The following is an 18,921-nucleotide window of genomic DNA, read 5'->3' as shown; positions in this document are numbered from 1 at the left end:
ATAATTAAAATCGCTAAAATACAAAGTTTTTGAGCTTGAAAGGATTTCAAATTATCTAACTAAAACATTCACACATGCAAAACAACTTATTTATTTTCCACGGAAGTTCAACAACTGAAAGAAGGAGCAAAGGGCCATAAAATTTTTTGTTGTTAAAACATTAAAATGGGCTCACGCCTGTAATCCTAGCACTCTGGGAGGCTGAGGCGGGTGGATTGCTCAAGGTCAGGAGTTCGAAACCAGCCTGAGCAAGAGCAAGACCCCATCTCTACTATAAGTAGAAAGAAATTAATTGGCCAACTAATATATATAGAAAAAATCAGCCGGGCACATGCCTGTAGTCCCAGCTACTTGGAGGCTGAGGCAGGAGGACTGCTTAAGCCCAGGAGTTTGAGGTTGCTGTGAGCTAGGCTGACATCACAGCATTCTAGCCCAGGCAACACAGTGAGACTCTGTCTCAAAAAAACAAAAAACATTAAAATGAAAGGCCAAACTATGTTCTACTTGAGACTAGGATCTCAGACAAGAGCCTCCATTTCATGGAATTTAACAAGCTGTTATCTAGTCTCTTTAACTTCCTTCATACAGCATCACAAAGTTTACAGTGACACATGGGATAGCCTGGCATTACAAATCTGAATTATTCATCTCAGTTCACAATACACTTCCACCAACATTTTCACATCAGATCTGAATAATCATTAGGTAGGTAAGGCAGAAATAACATCTACCCCCCAAAGCTGTTGTGAGGATCAGGTAAAATCTAGCTAACCATTCCTACACAGAGTCTTGTAAATACTAGGTGCTCAATTAACATTACTGATTTTTCTTCCAGATAAATGGACAAGTAAAAAGATGAAAAAATATGAACAAGCTCATAAAACTAACTATAAGTAGTCTCCTATCCTCAATTGTGTGTGTTCTTTTTTCACCAACATCTTATTAATTTCCTTTTTTTTTAAGAGGCAAGGTCTTGCTCTGTCACCCAGGCTGGAACACAGTGGCACAATCATAGCTCACTGCAGCCTTGAACTCCTAGGTTCCAGTAATCCTCCTGTCTCAGCCTCCCAAGTAGTTAGGACTATACATCCAGCTCATTTTCCTATTTTTTTTTTAGAGATGGGGTTCTCACCATATTGCCCAGGCTGGTCTCAACCTCTGGCCTCAAGCAATCCTCTACCTAGGCCTCTCAAAATGCTGGGATTACAGGCATGAGCCACCATGCCTGGTCAATATCATATTAATTTCTACAAAGCTTTTACTAGCCCAGTTTCCTCCTAATTCATTTTCAAGAAAATTTCCATACAACAGGAGTACATTAATTCATTCACAATGTAAGTGCCTTCTACATGTCAAGCACTGTTCTATTACTGTAGTGAACAAACCTGACATGGGTCTTCCTCTCAGGAACCAGATACCAAAACCTGTAGATGGTCAAGTCTCTATATAAAATGTTGTAGTATTTGCATATTAACTTATGCACATCCTCCTATATATTTTAAATCTCTAGATTACTTATAATATCTAATACAATGTAAATGCTATGTAAATAATTATAGCATATTTTTTATTTATATTTTATATTTATATTGTTATTTTTTATTGTTTTTTTTTCTTTTCGAATCTTTCCTATCCATGGTTGGTTGAATACAGGGATGTGGAACTGGTGGATTCAGAATCCAAAGATATGGAGGGCCCACTCTATATGAAACTCAGACTTTTCCATTTAAACATATTCTGCCTTACTTACAAAACTGGGTAATGTGGTAGCTAATAATAAGTAAATAATATGGTAGTAATATGTTAAACAGTAACATAACTTCTTACATAAAGGGGAAAACAAAATTTACAAGGTAATAAAGTTTAATGGCAATGGATTTTAAGCACTGAGAATTACAGAGGATACAAATGTTTTACACTTTAGCTTTCAAAGGGGTTATCATTTCTGTGGGAAGGGGAAAACACATAAATAGTAAGGGATCACATGGCAAGATGAATGATACAAGTTGTCATCATTAAAAAGTTCAGAGAAAGAAAGAGGTCAACATGGACCAGAGTAATATTTTTCAAACATTAATATGCTATAAATCAGGTGGGCATGGTGGCTCACGCCTGTAATCCTAGCACTCTGGGAGGCTGAGGCAGGAGAATCACTTAAGGCCAGGAGTAAGAGACAAGCATGGGCAACATAGTGAGACCCCCATCTCTACAAAAAAAGAAATATATTTTATTGTTATTATATATTATGCCATAATGTATAATAATATTATATATTATATTATTATATAATATTATATATTATTTATTACTATAAATTACCTGATTCAGTAGGCCAGGAGAGAGGCCTGAGATTCCAAGATACTGTACATCTGCACTTCTGACAAGCTCCCTGGTGAAACCAATGCTGTTTATCTTACTGGGTCATGAACTACGCACTTCAAGTAGCAAGGGTCTAAAGAACATAAGGAAGGTAAAATTCAAACTGTTCTGGGAAACAAGGTAGGTTTCACACGAAAAGTTCAACAGGAAGAATTAGCTTGATCTTGTCTAGGAACAATGAGACTTGACTACAATGAAGATTCACTCTTTCATTCCACAAAGATGTACCAAGCACTGTCTCTTGCAGGGTACAGTAAGAAATACATTGCCAGGTCTATGGAATGAACAACTAAAAGATTATTGAGAAATACCATTTCAACTTACTGGATTGGCAAAAATGGAAATCTAGCCATAATAAAAGTAGAAGAGATATGGAGCAATGAGACTTCTCAAAAACTGCTAGGACAAATGCAAAGTGGTACAATGACTTAGTGGCAAATAATTTGACATTACAGTAGTCAATAAAGCAACCAGGAGCATACACAAGACCTAACGATCAAGTTGTGAAACAGATATATCAATACTTAAGACATGGGAGAATATATCCTATGATTTAACTCATATTTCATTCTTATTTATTCATATAAACCTGTGAAGCTAAACAAATTATTTAGGAATACTGATAAAGCTATAAAAAAACCCATAAAAACAAAGCTAACAATTGTGATTTCACAAAAGGTTAGGAGAGGGCCGGGCGCTGTGGCTCACGCCTGTAATCCTAGCTCTTGGGAGGCGGAGGCGGGCGGATTGCTCAAGGTCAGGAGTTCAAAACCAGCCTGAGCAAGAGCGAGACCCCGTCTCTACTATAAATAGAAAGAAATTAATTGGCCAACTGATATATATATATAAAAATTAGCCAGGCATGGTGGCGCATGCCTGTAGTCCCAGCTACCCGGGAGGCTGAGGCAGAAGGATCACTCGAGCCCAGGAGTTTGAGGTTGTTGTGAGCTAGGCTGACGCCACGGCACTCACTCTAGCCTGGGCAACAAAGTGAGACTCTGTCTCAAAAAAAAAAAAAAAAAAAAAAAACAAAAGGTTAGGAGAAGGGATAAAATGAAGGGATGAAAAGGGTGAAGAAGTTTCAAAGATACTTGTAGTGCTCTATTTCTCAAGTTGACTGGCACATAAATAGATGGTTATGTAAATTATATATTACAGACACTATTTTGCATATACAATATTTTATCAATGATCTTTTTAAAAAATTAATTCAGGGAATTGGTGGTGGCAGATTGTAACAGCAGTGGAATTTAAAAGAAAATGGCAAACTACAAATATAGACAGTTCTTTAATCATTGTCTTCAAGAGGCAAAAAAGTCAGGGTAAAAATGGGGATAAAAGAGACAGAGCTGAGAGTTTTAATATGGGAAAGTCCTGATAACATTCATACACCAAGAGAAAGGAAATATTACAAATATAGAAGAATTGATGAAATAGGACTAAAAGTAATAAAAGAAGGTTTCAAGAATACAAGATGGAAAACTGGTATTGGTCACTATCAATGTGCCAGGAAGAAATGTGATTAAACATTTGGCTAAACAATGGTGAAGTTAATCTCTGAGTTCAGCCATGTCTACACCTGGCTGAGAATGGTCATGAGGGTAGGGACTATGTCTACTTTGCTCATCAATATACTCCAGTATCTAGCAGGGCTAGATCAGGTAGACGGTAGGTAATTCACAAATATTTGTTAAACAAATCAAGAACACATCTGGAGTATACAGAATGAAATTAGTCTATACAGACAATTTTTTAAAAACAGAGTAAGTCTATTAAGCTATATTTCATACAATATATAATGATGGGAGAAATTTCGAACAGAAAAAACTTCATGAACAAAAGCAAGATAGCAAAACTCTGCAAGATTTGTTCGGGGAAAAGCCAAATAATCTTACAGGGCTGGAATGTATAATTTCTACAAAGCTTAGAAAGAAAAAATAAACATGAACACAAAAGCAAGAAGGACAACATTTTGGTGGAGGTGAATTCAATGGTAAGTCACTGAAAACATCTAAAGAAAGATCAAAACTTTTACATTAAATATGTTTTAATGAAAGTATGAAGAGCAGACTATAGAGAGCTGACAGAAAAATTCAGGATACCATTAAAATAATCTATATAAGAAGATTACATAGATATCAGGACATGAACTAGTAGTACAAAAATATTAATAGAATGGAATCATGTATTCATTCATTTATCCTAATATATGCCAGTTAACAGGGTCAGCATTGGGGATACAACAGCCAAAAATGCATAGTCCCTGCCTTGAGTAGCTTACATTCTGGTGGGAAAACATAAGAAAACAAACAAGATAGTTTCAGGCTGTGAAAATGCTATGAAAGAAATACAGGGTGGTGTGATGCAGGGTTGAGGAGAAGTCAATAATTCTATTTTGGACATGTTAAATTTGATAGGCCTATGCCATATCCAAATAGTGGTGTCAAACAGAGCAGTTGGGTATTCAAGAGTGGCAGGAAATACAATCTAGGAGTTATCAGAATATAAATAATCCTTAAAGAGAGTCCATTACTATAACTACTACAAATAACAGCATTAAACTTAAATGTTGGTTTACTATGTCCCAGACATTGTTCCAGTTATTGACACATACTAAGTCCATTTAAATCCTCAAAACAACCCAGATGAGGAAAATGAAGCACAAAGACTTGTCCAATGTCAGTCAGCTAATTTTAGAGTGGGGATTCAAACCCAAGCAGTCTGGCTTCAGAGCATGCACTTTTATTTACTTCATTACACTACCTATGTCAAGCAGAGACTAGAAGAAAAGCCAAAACTGAAACCCTGAGGCACTCTAACATTCACAGAGGAAGAAAAAAGGCATCAACATAAAAGATGAGTAAGTGGCCTGTGAGGCAGGATAGTGCTGAATGGGTCAAATACTAGTAAGAATACTTGGGATTTAGGTATGGAAATGAAAGAAAGGGAGAAACCATAAACTATTAAAATTGAAACAGATACTGGTAATCACTTTGTGGATGAGAGAATGTAGCTTTGGAGCAAAACAATTACGGGAAGCATTGCTAGTTACTGGTGGATGCAGACTAGAACATACATCTCCTGATTTCCAGTTTAGTGCTCTTTCCACAATTCCAAACTACACTGGCAAAGATGGCATTCAGAATGACTTGAAAACCATTATTTATAAAGGTGAGAGTGGCAAAGACACTGACAGTAATGAGTGTTTACTATGACATAGGACTGTATTAAGCACTTTACATACCTCACAATTTCACTCTCACAACCCTTATAAGGTAACTACTTTATCATTATCCCCATATTAAAAAGGATAATCCTGAGACCTTTAAAAAGTTTAAATAATTTGCTGAAGGACATGTTTACTGCTTGAATAAGAATCTGAATCTCAGAGGCTCCCACCTGTAATTCCAGCACTTTGGGAGGCCAAGGTGGAAGGCTCACCTCAGGCCAGAGTTTGAGACCAGTCTGGGCAACACAGCAAGACCCTGTCTCTAAAAAAAGTAAAAAAAAAAATTAGCCATGGTACTGCATGTCTGTAGTCCCAGCTACTTAGGAGGCTGAGGTAGGAGGCTCGCTTGAGCTGCAGAGTTCAAAGTTACAGTGAGCTATGATGGGGTCACTACACTCCAGTGTTAGTGACAAAGTGAGACTCTGTGTCTTAAAAAAAAATTTTTTTTTAAACAATAAAGAATCTGAGTCCAGGTCTGTCTTCAGCATATTCCTGGCCAATATGTAATACTGTTTCCCTAAGAGTAACACTATTAAACAAGACAGAAAAAAAGAAACAAAAGGAGAGTAGAAATTAAGTGAAGTTTTTAAAAATCATGTTTGGTCAATCTGGTATAAGACATCAATGTAGAAATATTATGCAAGAGTGGGCAGTTCTTGATTATTCCACGTAAAGAAAAATCAATCAATAAAATTATAGAGTAACCATTATTCCCTGTACTTAGCACAGTATCTGACATAGAGAACATACAGTTAAATGTTCCCTACATGATATATGGTGACAGAAATATTCATGATTAAAATGAGTGATCAAGATAGAAGAACTTTGTAATTGCATCATAATCTAGTTGCCTAAAATTGTTTAAATGATAGAAAGGCAGATGTCCGCAGAGAGGGAAAGAGACATTATTAAGAATCTACTGGCCAGTGCGGTGGCTCAAGCCTGTAATCCTAGCACTCTGGGAGGCCAAGGTGGGCAGATTGTTTGAGCTCAAAAGTTCCAACCAGCCTGAGCAAGACTGAGATCCATCTCTACTAAAATGGAAAGAAATTAATTTGCCAACTAAAATATATATATAAAAAATTAGCCAGGCATGGTGGGCATGCCTGTAGCCCTAGCTACTTGGGAGGCTGAGGCAGGAGGATTGCTTGAGCCCAGGAGTTTGAGGTTGCTGTGAGCTAGGCTGACACCATGGCACTCTAGCCCGGGCAACAGAGTGAGAGTATGTCTCAAAAAAAAGAAAAGAATCTATTTTGTTAATATCTACTTGACTGGTGGAAAAACAAAAGCAGAGAGGTACCCATTACTGTGAAGAGATAATTCACTAAGATTAAGAATGTGGAAAAATAACCCTGATGGCCTTTACCTGCCCTCATTATGATTGATTTTTGTGGTCAGTGGTAAGCTTCTTATTTTCCAGGTAGTCTAGTAATCAAAAAGGATACTTTTGTTGGTAGACATGAACATTTTCATCACTGAAAAGGTGTGTCTTCCATAGCAAATCAATAAATTGACATTTAAGTTTATAAATCAATCTCTTGTGAACCAGAGTAATCAGCTACTTAGCACTAATCAATTCTGAGAGAGCTGATAAAAGAATAATAATTTGCCAAGCCACAAAATTGAGAACGAGTCTCTTGACCTTCCTAAGCCCACTGACTGCTTTTGAAATTTAAAATAATCTGGTCCATCTCCACCTTCAGTACTCTTTTTAATTCAATGACCTCTCCTAAAGCAGCCAGGACACTGTTAATGGAATATTTCTACCCCTGTTTTGTGTTCCACAGTGCTCAGCACTTACAATAATGTCCTAAGTATTTGGTGAATAACTTACCTCCATCAAATAGATTTATGCCATCTACCTGTTGCCTCTTCAACTTTGGAAACTAAGTACTTCAAAGAGTGGTTTTGTGACATAAGCAAATATATAGCAAATATGTTTCTAAGAAATGATTTAAACATTTCCCAAGTATATAAGTGATACTTTAACATGTGTAATTTAAGCCCACTTACCCACTAAACTTTAGAGATTTGCAACCTGTAAAGATATGTCATTTATTCCTGCACACACACCTGCCTCCAATGAGCCAGGGAAAGCCAGTGTATCACTAAGGAGAACAAACATTATTTATCACTAAGGAGAACAAACATTATTGCATTTGCAAAGTATTGTGCAGGTGAACTTAAACAAATAGCTTATTTCTTCCAAAGCTTATTTCTTGACATATCTTTCACACTGTGCCAACCACAGATATTAAACTTGTAATAATCACACTGTACTACAGGTCACCACATAAATTTTTTCATTTAATCCAAACAACAACTCTATGACAGAAATACGTCTCATACCCACTTGACAGATGAGGAAAGTGAGGCCTAGAAAGGCTATCTTCCCTAAGGTCACAAAGATGTAAGTGGCAGAGCCTAGAAGACCGAATCAGCCACCACCAGGCTACACTTTTTTTATTCAGTTTACTTACATCAGTTCAACAGGCTCAACTATATGCTGGATTGTAATTATCAATAGTTTTCACTTAAACTAGCCCCCTGCAATTAAAATTTTTATATGGATATAAAAATACATGTTTATGATAAATATGGGGTCTGCGCTAATACAAAATAACCTAAAAAGAGAGAGATCAAAGAGAGAGGATGCTTTTAAAGCTAGAGCATACAAATGTGTTTTGCTTAGAAACAACAGAAATAAAATTTCATATCTTTCTAGTTCTGCTTTTCCCCTGCCTCTTCATTCTCTTATAAAGCGTTTCCTTGTATGTCCTAGTTCACAAACCTCAATCACTAGATGCATTTAAGACCATTCTCTTTGATATTCTTTTATAGTGTTCAGAATGAATACTACAGAAGAGTCTATTTCAGCTATGCGGTTTCAAGTAAGCGCTGAACTACAAGCTCAAAGGAGTGGCTACAAAAGTGTATCTCCACTTGGAAAGTTACAAATGTCAGATCCCAACAGGGAAGCAGTGGAGTTACCCTTACTCTCCCCTTCCCAAATCCCTAAATTTCTCTCGACACCTTCGTCACCTGCTTGTCCCCAAGAAAAATATCTTTCTCCAAATCCCCTCTTCTAGGCGTCTCAAAACAGGACCCCAGGAACCTGTCACACACCTGTAGCCTCGGTCACCTTCCTCAGCCGCCAACTGTCCCGTCCTAAGACAGAAAAGTTTGTCGCCATCTACCCCCAAAAAAGTGAAGATGAAAGAGAAAGGTACTAGGGGAAAGCCTTGACTCAGTTTCATCAAGCCCAAAGGGGAAAATACTGGGAAGCAAGTCTGGCGGGAGCGGGCTGGAAACCGCGCTCCCCACGTGGGACTGCGGAGACAGAATCCCACTCACCAAGCCATCTATCTGCACTTGCTTCACGGCAGAATCTCCAGAGCCACCTTTGCCTTTGCCTTTCCCTGCCACGCCGGCGGTGGAGCTGGAAGAGGTGGCGGTAGAGCCGGTGCCTTCCTTGCGGGACGCCATCTTTCCAGCCAGACAGGAAGAAAGAGAAACGTGAGTTACCGGAAGCGGAAGAAGTCTTACGTGACGTCATTCGCAAGCCGGCATTCGCGGGATGGTACCGGGAGGAGCGGCCAAAGTGGCGCCCCGCCTCCCTCTTCTTTTCCAGCCTTACACCGGCTCCAGGATTCCCCTTTGCTCACGTGTACTATGCATTTTCGGCTCTTGCCCGTGAACTGATTTAAGACCAAAGTAAACTTTTCTCTGTGTTGAATCACTCTCCAATAAGCAAACGGCCATAATAACATTATAGCTCGCATTTCTGTAGCGTGTCGTATGTAAAAATGTTGTTCTAATTTTTAAAATTTTCATTTCTAATCTTGTAAACTCAAGGGCTGTACTACCATTATACACAGTAAGAAACTTGAGACGTGATTTGCCCAATATTCTGTTTATTACTGGCGAGCCTGTATTGCACAGCTTCTCTTATGTAATTTTAGATAGCTGTCTCTAACCACTTAGATTATACAGAAATTAATTAAAACATAGAAATGTGGATCAGAATTACAGGAACTAATAGCCGTTTGCCCTTAGTTTTATGTAGGGATTTAGATGAGTAAAGTATCAAAGAAGTTGTCACATGCATCCCTACCGCCTGTCCTCCGACAAGGAAAGGCAAAGGCCGTGTTGAAAGAAGACGCAGAACACATTTTCTACAATTCATGCTGACTTCGGACACATACTATGAAATACACATTCCAAGTCTTAAAAAGAATATGGGACAGCTGTGAGAAGCCTTTTTTTTTTTTTTTTTTTTTTTTTTTTTTTTTGAGACAGTCTCACTGTGTTGCCTGGGCTGGAGTGCTGTGGCATCAGCCTAGCTCACAGCAACCTCAAACTCCTGGGCTCAAGCGATCCTCCTGCCTCATCCTCCAGAGTAGCTGGGACTACAGGCATGCACCACTATGCCCAGCTAATTTTTTCTATATATTTTTAGTTGTCCAGCTCATTTCTTTCTATTTTTAGTAGAGACGGTCTCTCTTGCTCAGGCTGGTCTCAAACTGTTGAGCTCAAAGTATCCTCCCGCCTCTGCCTCCCAGAGTGCTAGGATTACAGGCGTGAGCCACCACGCCCAGCCTGAAAAGCCACTTTAAATAATCAATTTAAAACATTCTCTGTTTCCAAATAACTTTTTCTCTAGCCCTTATGGTTGAAATGTTTACTCATTCAATTAAAACATATAACACAATTCATTCCGGATTGATGAAGTGCATACACCAATGAAGGGCATATCTGGCTCTGAAGTTTTTGTTGTTTTTGTTATTGGGGATTGGTTATTTTGTTATTGGGGACTGCTATATTTCAATCTGGGAGCAGAAATGGTTACACTGACAAGTTCCTAACACTACAAAATGGAAAACTAATATTCATTGTTTTCAAGTATATGAAAGGTAGCCTTACTAATAGCAAGGATAATTATATAATGATAAAATGGTCAATCACCAGGAACACATAACAATTCTAAATGTTTATGCCTCAGCAACATATTAGAACTTACGTGAATAGGCCGGGCGGGGTGGCTCACACCTGTAATCCTAGCCCTTTGGCAGGCCGATGCGGGTGGATTGCTGAAGGTCAGGAGTTCAAAACCAGCCTGAGCAACAGCGAGACCCATCTCTACTATAAATAGAAATTAATTGACCAACTAATATATATATAGAAAAAATTAGCCGGGCATGGTGGCACATGCCTGTAGTCCCAGCTACTAGGGAGGCTGAGGCAGTAGGATTGCTTGAGCCCAGGAGTTTGAGGTTGCTGTGAGCTAGGCTGACTCCACGGCACTCACTCTAGCCTGGGCCACAGAGTGAGACTCTGTCTCAAAAAAAAAAAGAACTTAGGTGAATAAAAAATTCGTGGGACTGAAAAGACAAATAGGCAAATCCACAATTATAGTTGAAGATGTCCACTCCCCTCTTCCAACAATTGATAGAAAAACTAGACAGAAAATCTGTAAGGATCTAAGGAACTCAATACCATCAACCAACAGGATCACATCAACATTTATAGAACATTCCAAATACAAAATACACATTCTTTTCAAGTGCCCATGGAAATATAGGTCATATCCTGAGCCATAAATAAACCTCAACAAATTAAATGATTTCTGAAATGAAATCATTGAGAGTATGAAATCATTCAGAGTATCTCCAACCACAATAGATTTAAATAAGAAATCAAAACATAACAGAAAAATTTCCAGATACTTGGAAACTAAGCACACTTCTAATAATTCATGAATCAAAGAGGAAGTCTTGAGGGAAATTGTGTTTTCAACACACATTAAAACACACACACACACACCACACACACATTGAACTGGATGAATATGAAAATATAAAATATAAAAATGTGTGAGATGTAGCTAAATCAGTGCTGAGAAGGAATTTATGGCTAAATGCCTACATTGGAAAAGAGGAAATGTCTCAAATGGATAGTCTAAGCTCTCTCTTCAAGATCTTAGATAAATAAGAAGAAAATAAACCTAAAGCATACAGAAGAAAGGAAATAGTAGATGGAAGCAGAAACCAAATATTTTCAATCACCCAAATGATGATTGGTCACAACCATTAAGTTGCATTTCTGTACCCTAAAAGGCAGTTTGATATTGCGAGTGTTAATTGCACTGTGTATATTAATTTATTAGATAAAATAAATTAAGGTTGGGTGTGGTAATTCATGCCTGTAATCCCAGCATTCTGGGAGGCTGAGGCAGGAGGATCACTTGAGTCCAAGAGTTTGAAACCAGCCTGAGCATCGATCGATTGTAGCGAGAACCATCTCCACAGAAAATAAATTTTTAAAAAATTAGCCAAATGTGGTGGCATGCACCTGTATAGTCTCAGCCATTTGGGAGGCTGAGATGAGAGGGTTACTGGAGCCCAGGAAGTGGAGGTTATAGTGAACTATGATTGTGCCACTGCCCTCCGGCCTGGGCAATAGAGGGAGACCTCATCGCTTAAAAAAAATAAAATAGAACAAGTTTACCCTGTATCCCCAACAATATGTTTTTCTTCTCTTTTTAGCATACTTCTCCATTTGCTAGAAATATTTCAAATTTAGTTACAGACGAAAGGAGAGAGTCTGGTGAGGACCTTCCAAACCAAGCTGTGGGCCCTGCCCATGTATGATTACTGCATGAGGACAGGAAGCAGAGGATAGCCTGTCACACCTGACTGAACAAACAGAAAAATAAACAGTCTGACTAGTTCTGCTTTTGTGGCATAATAATTCTTTCCTCTAGGAAAAAAGCCCAGTGAATGTCAGGCTGTGACCATGGCATGCCTTAAACCCAGCCAGAATTGGAGTTACTTTCCCTCACTTAGTTAAGGCTTACTTAAAACCCTTTCAAAGCATTAAAATGAGAGTCAAAACACCAAAGATGACCCCTCAAATTTTTATATGTCACTTTATTACCATTCAGTATTCAGATGAGCCACAAACATTTTTTTTTTAATGTCGATTTATTCCTATTCAGTTGTTGCCTACTTTCAAATCTCTATGGAAGGCAAGATTCCTTTGAACATCTGACAGTCTGGGGCCTGAGCTGAGCAGTGGATGACATTGCTGCTCAGGGTTCCCAGCCAAACTCTGTAGGACCAACTTAGCATTTGTTCCTGCCTTGGTGTGAAGTGGGTAGAGAGTAATTTGACTCTTCTATTTCCTACCCCTCTAAGAAGTAATGATGTACAATTGAGAAGATGGAGAGGAGTGCAACCTCTCTAGTACCATTAGAAACAAAGGAAGCAAGGAAGTTTTGTTTTGTTTTTTGTAGAAACAGGTTTCACTATGTTGCCATGCTGGTCACAAACTCCTGGACTTAAGCAGTCCTCCCTCCTTGGCTTCCCAAACCATTGGGATTATAGTTGTAAACCACCATGCCTGATCTTTTTCTTTTTTTCTTTTTCTTTTTTTTTTCTTTTTTGAGATAGAATCTCTTTCTCTCTCCCAGACTGAAGTACAATGGGTGATCATAGCTCACTATATCCTCAAACAAAGAAGCATTTTAAAAAAAAAGTTTTCAACAAGAGATTTATAAGGGTTGTATATTCTCATCTCTTCTGTGTAGATTATTTTCTGGGAAAGGTACACAAAGATATTTTTCTTTTTTAAGCTAAAGAAAAGAGTAATAATTTATTATCTTCATCTGTTCCCTATAGAAGGATATATTGTTATGTGATGGTTATAGTATCTCCCAAAATATCAGATTAGCATCTCCTGCTTTAGGAAGTCACAAGTAACAGGGTCTAGAGAGAAATAGGCAGTCTACTCTTCAACACTACTCATTCATAAGAAAACTCCCTACTCTATGGAAATAGGGGAAAGGACAATAACTATCCCATGTGTTCCTTCCCAAGAGAATATGTGGTACTATCATAATTAATGAGCTAGGTCTAATTAATTAGATAGCAAAAAATTAGATATAACCAAAGTCAGAAGAAACAACATATAAATAGGACAAAACAGCCGGGTGCGGTGGCTCACACCTGTAATCCTAGCACTCTGGGAGGCTGAGGCGGGCGGATTGCTCAAGGTCAGGAGTTCGAAACCAGCCTGAGCAAGAGCAAGACTCCGTCTCTACTATAAATAGAAAGAAATTAATTGACCAACTAATATATATAGAAAATTAGCCAGGCATGGTGGCGCATGCCTGTAGTCCCAGCTACTCGGGAGGCTGAGGCAGCAGGATTGCTTGAGCCCAGGAGTTTGAGGTTGCTGTGAGCTAGACTGATGCCACGGCACTCACTCTAACCTGGGCAACAAGTGAGACTCTGTCTCAAAAAAAAAAAAAATAGGACAAAACTAAAATTCTAGATGAAATCAGTACACTTTTTAGAAGTCCACACACATTCATTTGATCAAAGAAAATCATTTGGCTTAAGACACTAAACATTTTGCTTAATATTTAATGGAAATGGATAAATATGCCTTTGGGAGATGGCTTCAAAAGCAAAACAAAAGATGCCTTTGAAAACAGCTAATAACTACAGTTATTTCTGAATTCCAGTTTCTTCACCATGTTGTCAATCATAAGAAAAGAACATATGCATAATATCTTAAATATATTTAAAGCAAGGCATTATATAGATAATACCATCATTTACAGCTTAAGCATAGGACATATTTTGCCCAGACACAACATCCATCAGGTAGGATGTTTTGGGCTATATGCAACCAAAAACCAACAAGTGAAAAAAAATCACCTCCATTTAAATTATTTTGAACAAGAAGGTAATGTACTCAATAACATAACTGGTTATCTAGAGAAGGGTATACTCCAAATGAAGTAGCATAAAGACTCCAGTTCCATATCTTTATGATTCTCTTGAATCTGTCTTCTGCCATGTTTTCAATTTGTCCACAGACTGGCTACCACTATAATATCAAAGTAGATGCCAGTAGCAACTGATACAATATACTTCTTTTTCTGTTATTCCAAGAAAAACTATAGGAAAAAAGTCTTTCTCTTTGGTCTGATTGGGATCAATTTAAGTCATATGCCTCCTTCTGTGTACACATGTGGAATGAGACTACAGGAGGTTATACTTTGAAGAGCGAAGTGATTTGTTCAATGTTCTGAAAGTAGCAATAGAGAAGGTGAAGCGAGAGCCAATAAAAAGAAAATAATATTCATTTATACATAAGACTCAGCATGTGGGTATTTTCTATATGTTTACTAAAATAATAATAATTTTCAAAATGACATTTGACTTTTCATCCCAGTATTTTGATTTATGACTTACCAACTAATATTAAGACAAAGTGATCCTGTGTTGAAAAAACTTGAGGAGATTGTAAGAGTGACTTTTATTTTGTATAATATCATGTAATTAATACCTCATATTGGTGTAATTCAATTATAAACACTAGACTTTGAAATAATAGTCTACTCGATTATTGAAAGCATGTTTAATTTCTTGCCACCAGGAGTTCAGTTTCTTCTGTGAAGTCTTCCTGCTGCTTAAAAATATATACAAAACCATGAGTGAAAGAGTTGTCTTCAACATTTTGTTCAATATAAATAAATAGTGTTTTTAGAAAATCCTTTTAAAGCTGTAATACAATGTAATTTCCAATCTTTAAGCTCCTTTATGTACCAGCAATAATATTTGCTTACCTAGAGTAATTTTATAAGGATTCATTAATCTTCTAAAAATGCTTTGATAGGTTAAAATGAAAAAATAACCATATAGCAGTGGTCCCCAACCTCTTTGGCACCAGGGACCGGTTTTACGGAAGATAAGTTTTCCACTGACTGGGGCAGAGGAGGGAAGAGGGATGGTTTGGGGGTGATTCAAGCACATTACATTAATGTGTACTTTATTTCTATTATTATTACATTGTAATATATAATGAAATAATTATACTACTCACCATAATGCAGAATCAATGGGAGCCCTGAGCTTGTTTTCCTGCAACTAGACAGTCCCATCTCGGGATGATTGGAGACAGTGACACCCCAAGTGTGTTGCTTATGTCCAGTCTACTCTGTAATCTTGTTTTGGTTGCTGTCACTGCAGAAAACTCTGCTTCATAAAGATAGGATATTGGAAATGGAAGCAGGCTTTTCAGTGCTTTTGTGGCAATCTCAGGATATTCCTCGACTTTAATTGAGAATATATGGAGATTTGAAATTGTCTCAAACATACTTTTAAGGCCATTGTCATTTGCAATCTCAAGCAGTTGATCCTCTTCTAGCACGGACAAAGTGGATTCACCTGGCTTATTCACAAGTGGGTCACAGATTCATTTCTTCCCAGTTTGGGGTTCTTTTGTGGTTTGGAAGTAATGCTGAAACTCCTCTGAAAGCTGAGATAGGTGATCATGCACCAGCTGGGAGAAAGAAGGCCCTGGCTCAGTCTCTTTCAAAATCTCTGCTAATGTTTGAAACATGTCAAAAATCCCAAGGTTCACTCATCACCCCCATAATTCCAGTTTGGCTTTGAATGCAGCCATTTTATATGCTGACTTGAACACAGTTGTCATGCTCCACTGAAGTGACAGATTAAGTTCACTGAGCAGGTTGGATATGTCACGCAAGTAAGCGAGTTTTGCGACCCATTCTGTGTCACTGAAGTGTGCTGCCAGCGGTGATTGGTTTTCTAAAAGAAATCTCTGGAGCTGTTCTTGTAACTCAAAAATTCTAGCCAGTGATCTACCTTTAGAAAGCCATCTCACTCTTTCAAACGTGGATACCCTGGGAGGTCACTCTACCCAGGCTCTGTCCAGGTGGCATAGGATAGCATAGGGCTCTGCCCCGTGATGTGCAGTCCCTTTCCACAAAGTTGGAGATAAAGCTGGGCTTTGTGTCTGTGTCTTCATATTCCTACAACTTCCCAGAGTCCTGTGGATAATGACTGGGGAGAAAAACCATGCAAGAAACATGTCTAGTTAGAAAAAAAAAAAGAAAGCCATCTCACTTCTGTGTATAAGAGATGTGTGTGCTCTCATCCATCTCACCTCCTCACAGAGCTGTGCAAACAGACATGAGTTAAGGGCAAGTACTTTAATGTGGTTGATAATTTTAATCACATCCTGCAAAACACTGTTTACTTCAGGTGCCATTTTTCATCTAGCCGGCATTTCTCTGTGGATGACACAATACAGAGACTCACATTCAGAAGTGACCTCTTTGACCCAAGTAGTGAAACCAAAAAGCCGTCCACTCATGGCAGCCACTTTGTCCGTGCATATGCCATGAATGCATATGCATATGGTGCATGTGCAATTGGTGCATATGGCCAATTCAGTTTTCCTGATATATAATCTTTCAAAGACTTGAATAGTTCTGCAGCTGTAGTGTTGGTTAGCAACAAAAGTGCATATAACATATCCTCATGCACATCCTCCTGAAAAATATATCACACAACAGTGTTACCTTGTTGTCAACATTGATAGACACAACAACATGGATTTTGTACCGTGGTGACTCATTAATCCTCAATTAATTCAGTTGTGATTTAACTAAATTTCCTTTTTCTTTCTTTCTTTTTTTTTTTTTTTTTTTTTTTTTTTGAGAAAGAGTCTTGCTCTGTTGCCTGGGCTAGAGTGCCATGGCGTCAGCTCATAGCAACCTCAAATTCCTGGGCTCAAGCAATCCTTCTGCCTCAGCCTCCTGAGTAGCTGGGACTACAGGCATGCACCACCATGCCCACCTAATTTTTTCTATACATTTTTAGTTGTCCAGTCATGCCTCAATATCCTCTGCTATTTCATCAATTCATCTAGGTATGGTGCTAGCCGAAAGAGGGACATGTGGCCCTTTTGAACTGCAGTTTCTCCTAAAAGTTCATGGCAAATGTCCTTAGCAGCAGGCAGGATCATCTCTTCACCAATAGTAAAGGGCTTCCTAGCTTTGGCCATGCAGTTAGCTATTAAGAATGATACTCTCGGCCGGGCATGGTGGCTCACGCCTGTAATCCTAGCACTCTGGGAGGCCGAGACGGGCAGATTGCTCAAGGTCAGGAGTTCGAAACCAGCCTGAGCAAGATCGAGACCCCCGTCTCTACTATAAATAGAAAGAAAATAATTAGCCAACTAATATATATAGAAAAAATGAGCTGGGCATGGTGGCGCATGCCTGTAGTCCCACCTACTCGGGAGGCTGAGGCAGGAGGATTGCTTGAGCCCAGGAGATTGCGGTTGCTGTGAGCTAGGCTGATGCCAGGGCACTCAGTCTAGCCTGGGCAACAAAGCGAGACTCTGTCTCAAAAAAAAAAAAAAGAAAAGAAAAGAATGATACTCTCAGTGCAGACACATTTGATGAAGTGGTGGCTTTCAATAATTACTTCTGTTCTTGTGTTCACATTTTTTTTTTTAACTCCAAAGGCTTGACTTTTAATGCAGAGTGCTTGGTCTCCATGTGGTGGAGCAATTTTGAAGGCTTCATGGCTTCGTTGGATAGCTGGTCACCACATATTATATAAAGCGGGCTTAGAGAATGTGAATCACCTGTTGCAATGAACCCGTAATTTAGGTAGGACTCTTGATATTGTCTTTTAAATGCAGCTTACATTTTGTTGGCAGTCTTAGAGTCTGCTGCTGTCTCATTATTTGGTTTTTCCCCCTTTTCAAAGAAGCTCTTCAGTGATGTTTGTTTTTTATTAATTTTTGCTAGGGTTACCTTGTAGGCTCATCAAAACTATGACTAGGACAATTGTTCAGTGTGGGGAAAGAGGCACAGATGGAAGTGGCAAATAAAATAAGGGGGTGGCCACACATAGACTAAAGTAAGTGTTGGATTCTGACTTAAAGTCTGGCACCAAATGCAGCTTTACAGTTGAAGTAAGATGCTCACTTGCCACTATAAAGCCTGCGGCCAGATGCAGCTTGTCACCTGCCACTCACTGATAGGATTGTGATATGAGTCTGCAAGCAATTGATTTATTATGGTCTCTGTGTAGTCAAACCTCTCTGCTCATGATAATCTGTATTTGCAGCTGCTCCCCAGCACTAGCATCACCACCTCAGCTCCACCTCAGATCACCAGGCATTAGATTCTCATAAGGAGCTCCCAACCCAGATCCCTCACGTGAGCAGTTTACAGTAGGGGTTGTAGGCCTATGAGAATGTAATGCTCCTGCTGATCTGACAGAAGGTGGAGCTTAGGGGGTGATGCAAGCAATGGGGAGTGGCTGTAAATACAGAGGAAGCTTCCCTTGCTCTCCTGCTGCTCACCTCCTGCTGTGCAGCCGGTTCCTAACAGGCCACAGACAGGTACTGGTCTGCAGTCAGGGCTTGGGGATCACAGCCATACAGTATGAACTTCTCTATCAGTTTCAGTTGTGATTTAA

The 18,921-nt window shown here is 38.7% G+C and overlaps 1 protein-coding gene and 1 non-coding gene across 2 annotated transcripts in view; one reads left to right on the top strand and one right to left on the bottom strand.

The window, feature by feature from the left end:
* EIF3H (eukaryotic translation initiation factor 3 subunit H) overlaps positions 1-9,142 on the bottom strand; it is a 104,539-nt gene extending 95,397 nt beyond the window's left edge. The window contains exon 1 of the mRNA XM_012751133.3: positions 8,963-9,142. Coding sequence (XP_012606587.1) covers positions 8,963-9,094 — 132 coding nt within the window. The 5' untranslated portion in view covers positions 9,095-9,142. The remainder of the gene's footprint in view (positions 1-8,962) is intronic.
* Positions 9,143-16,311: 7,169 nt separating this feature from the next.
* Positions 16,312-16,515, top strand: LOC142872052 (small nucleolar RNA SNORA73 family). Its single transcript, XR_012920295.1, has one exon. It is a non-coding gene; the product is annotated as a small nucleolar RNA SNORA73 family (small nucleolar RNA).
* Positions 16,516-18,921: the final 2,406 nt, after the last annotated feature.

This window comes from Microcebus murinus, chromosome 7 (genome assembly GCF_040939455.1).
Source record: "Microcebus murinus isolate Inina chromosome 7, M.murinus_Inina_mat1.0, whole genome shotgun sequence".
Classification (NCBI taxonomy): Eukaryota; Metazoa; Chordata; class Mammalia; order Primates; family Cheirogaleidae; genus Microcebus; species Microcebus murinus.
The sequence above is the reverse complement of the archived record's forward strand: the minus strand, read 5'-3'. Positions and strand labels throughout refer to the sequence as shown.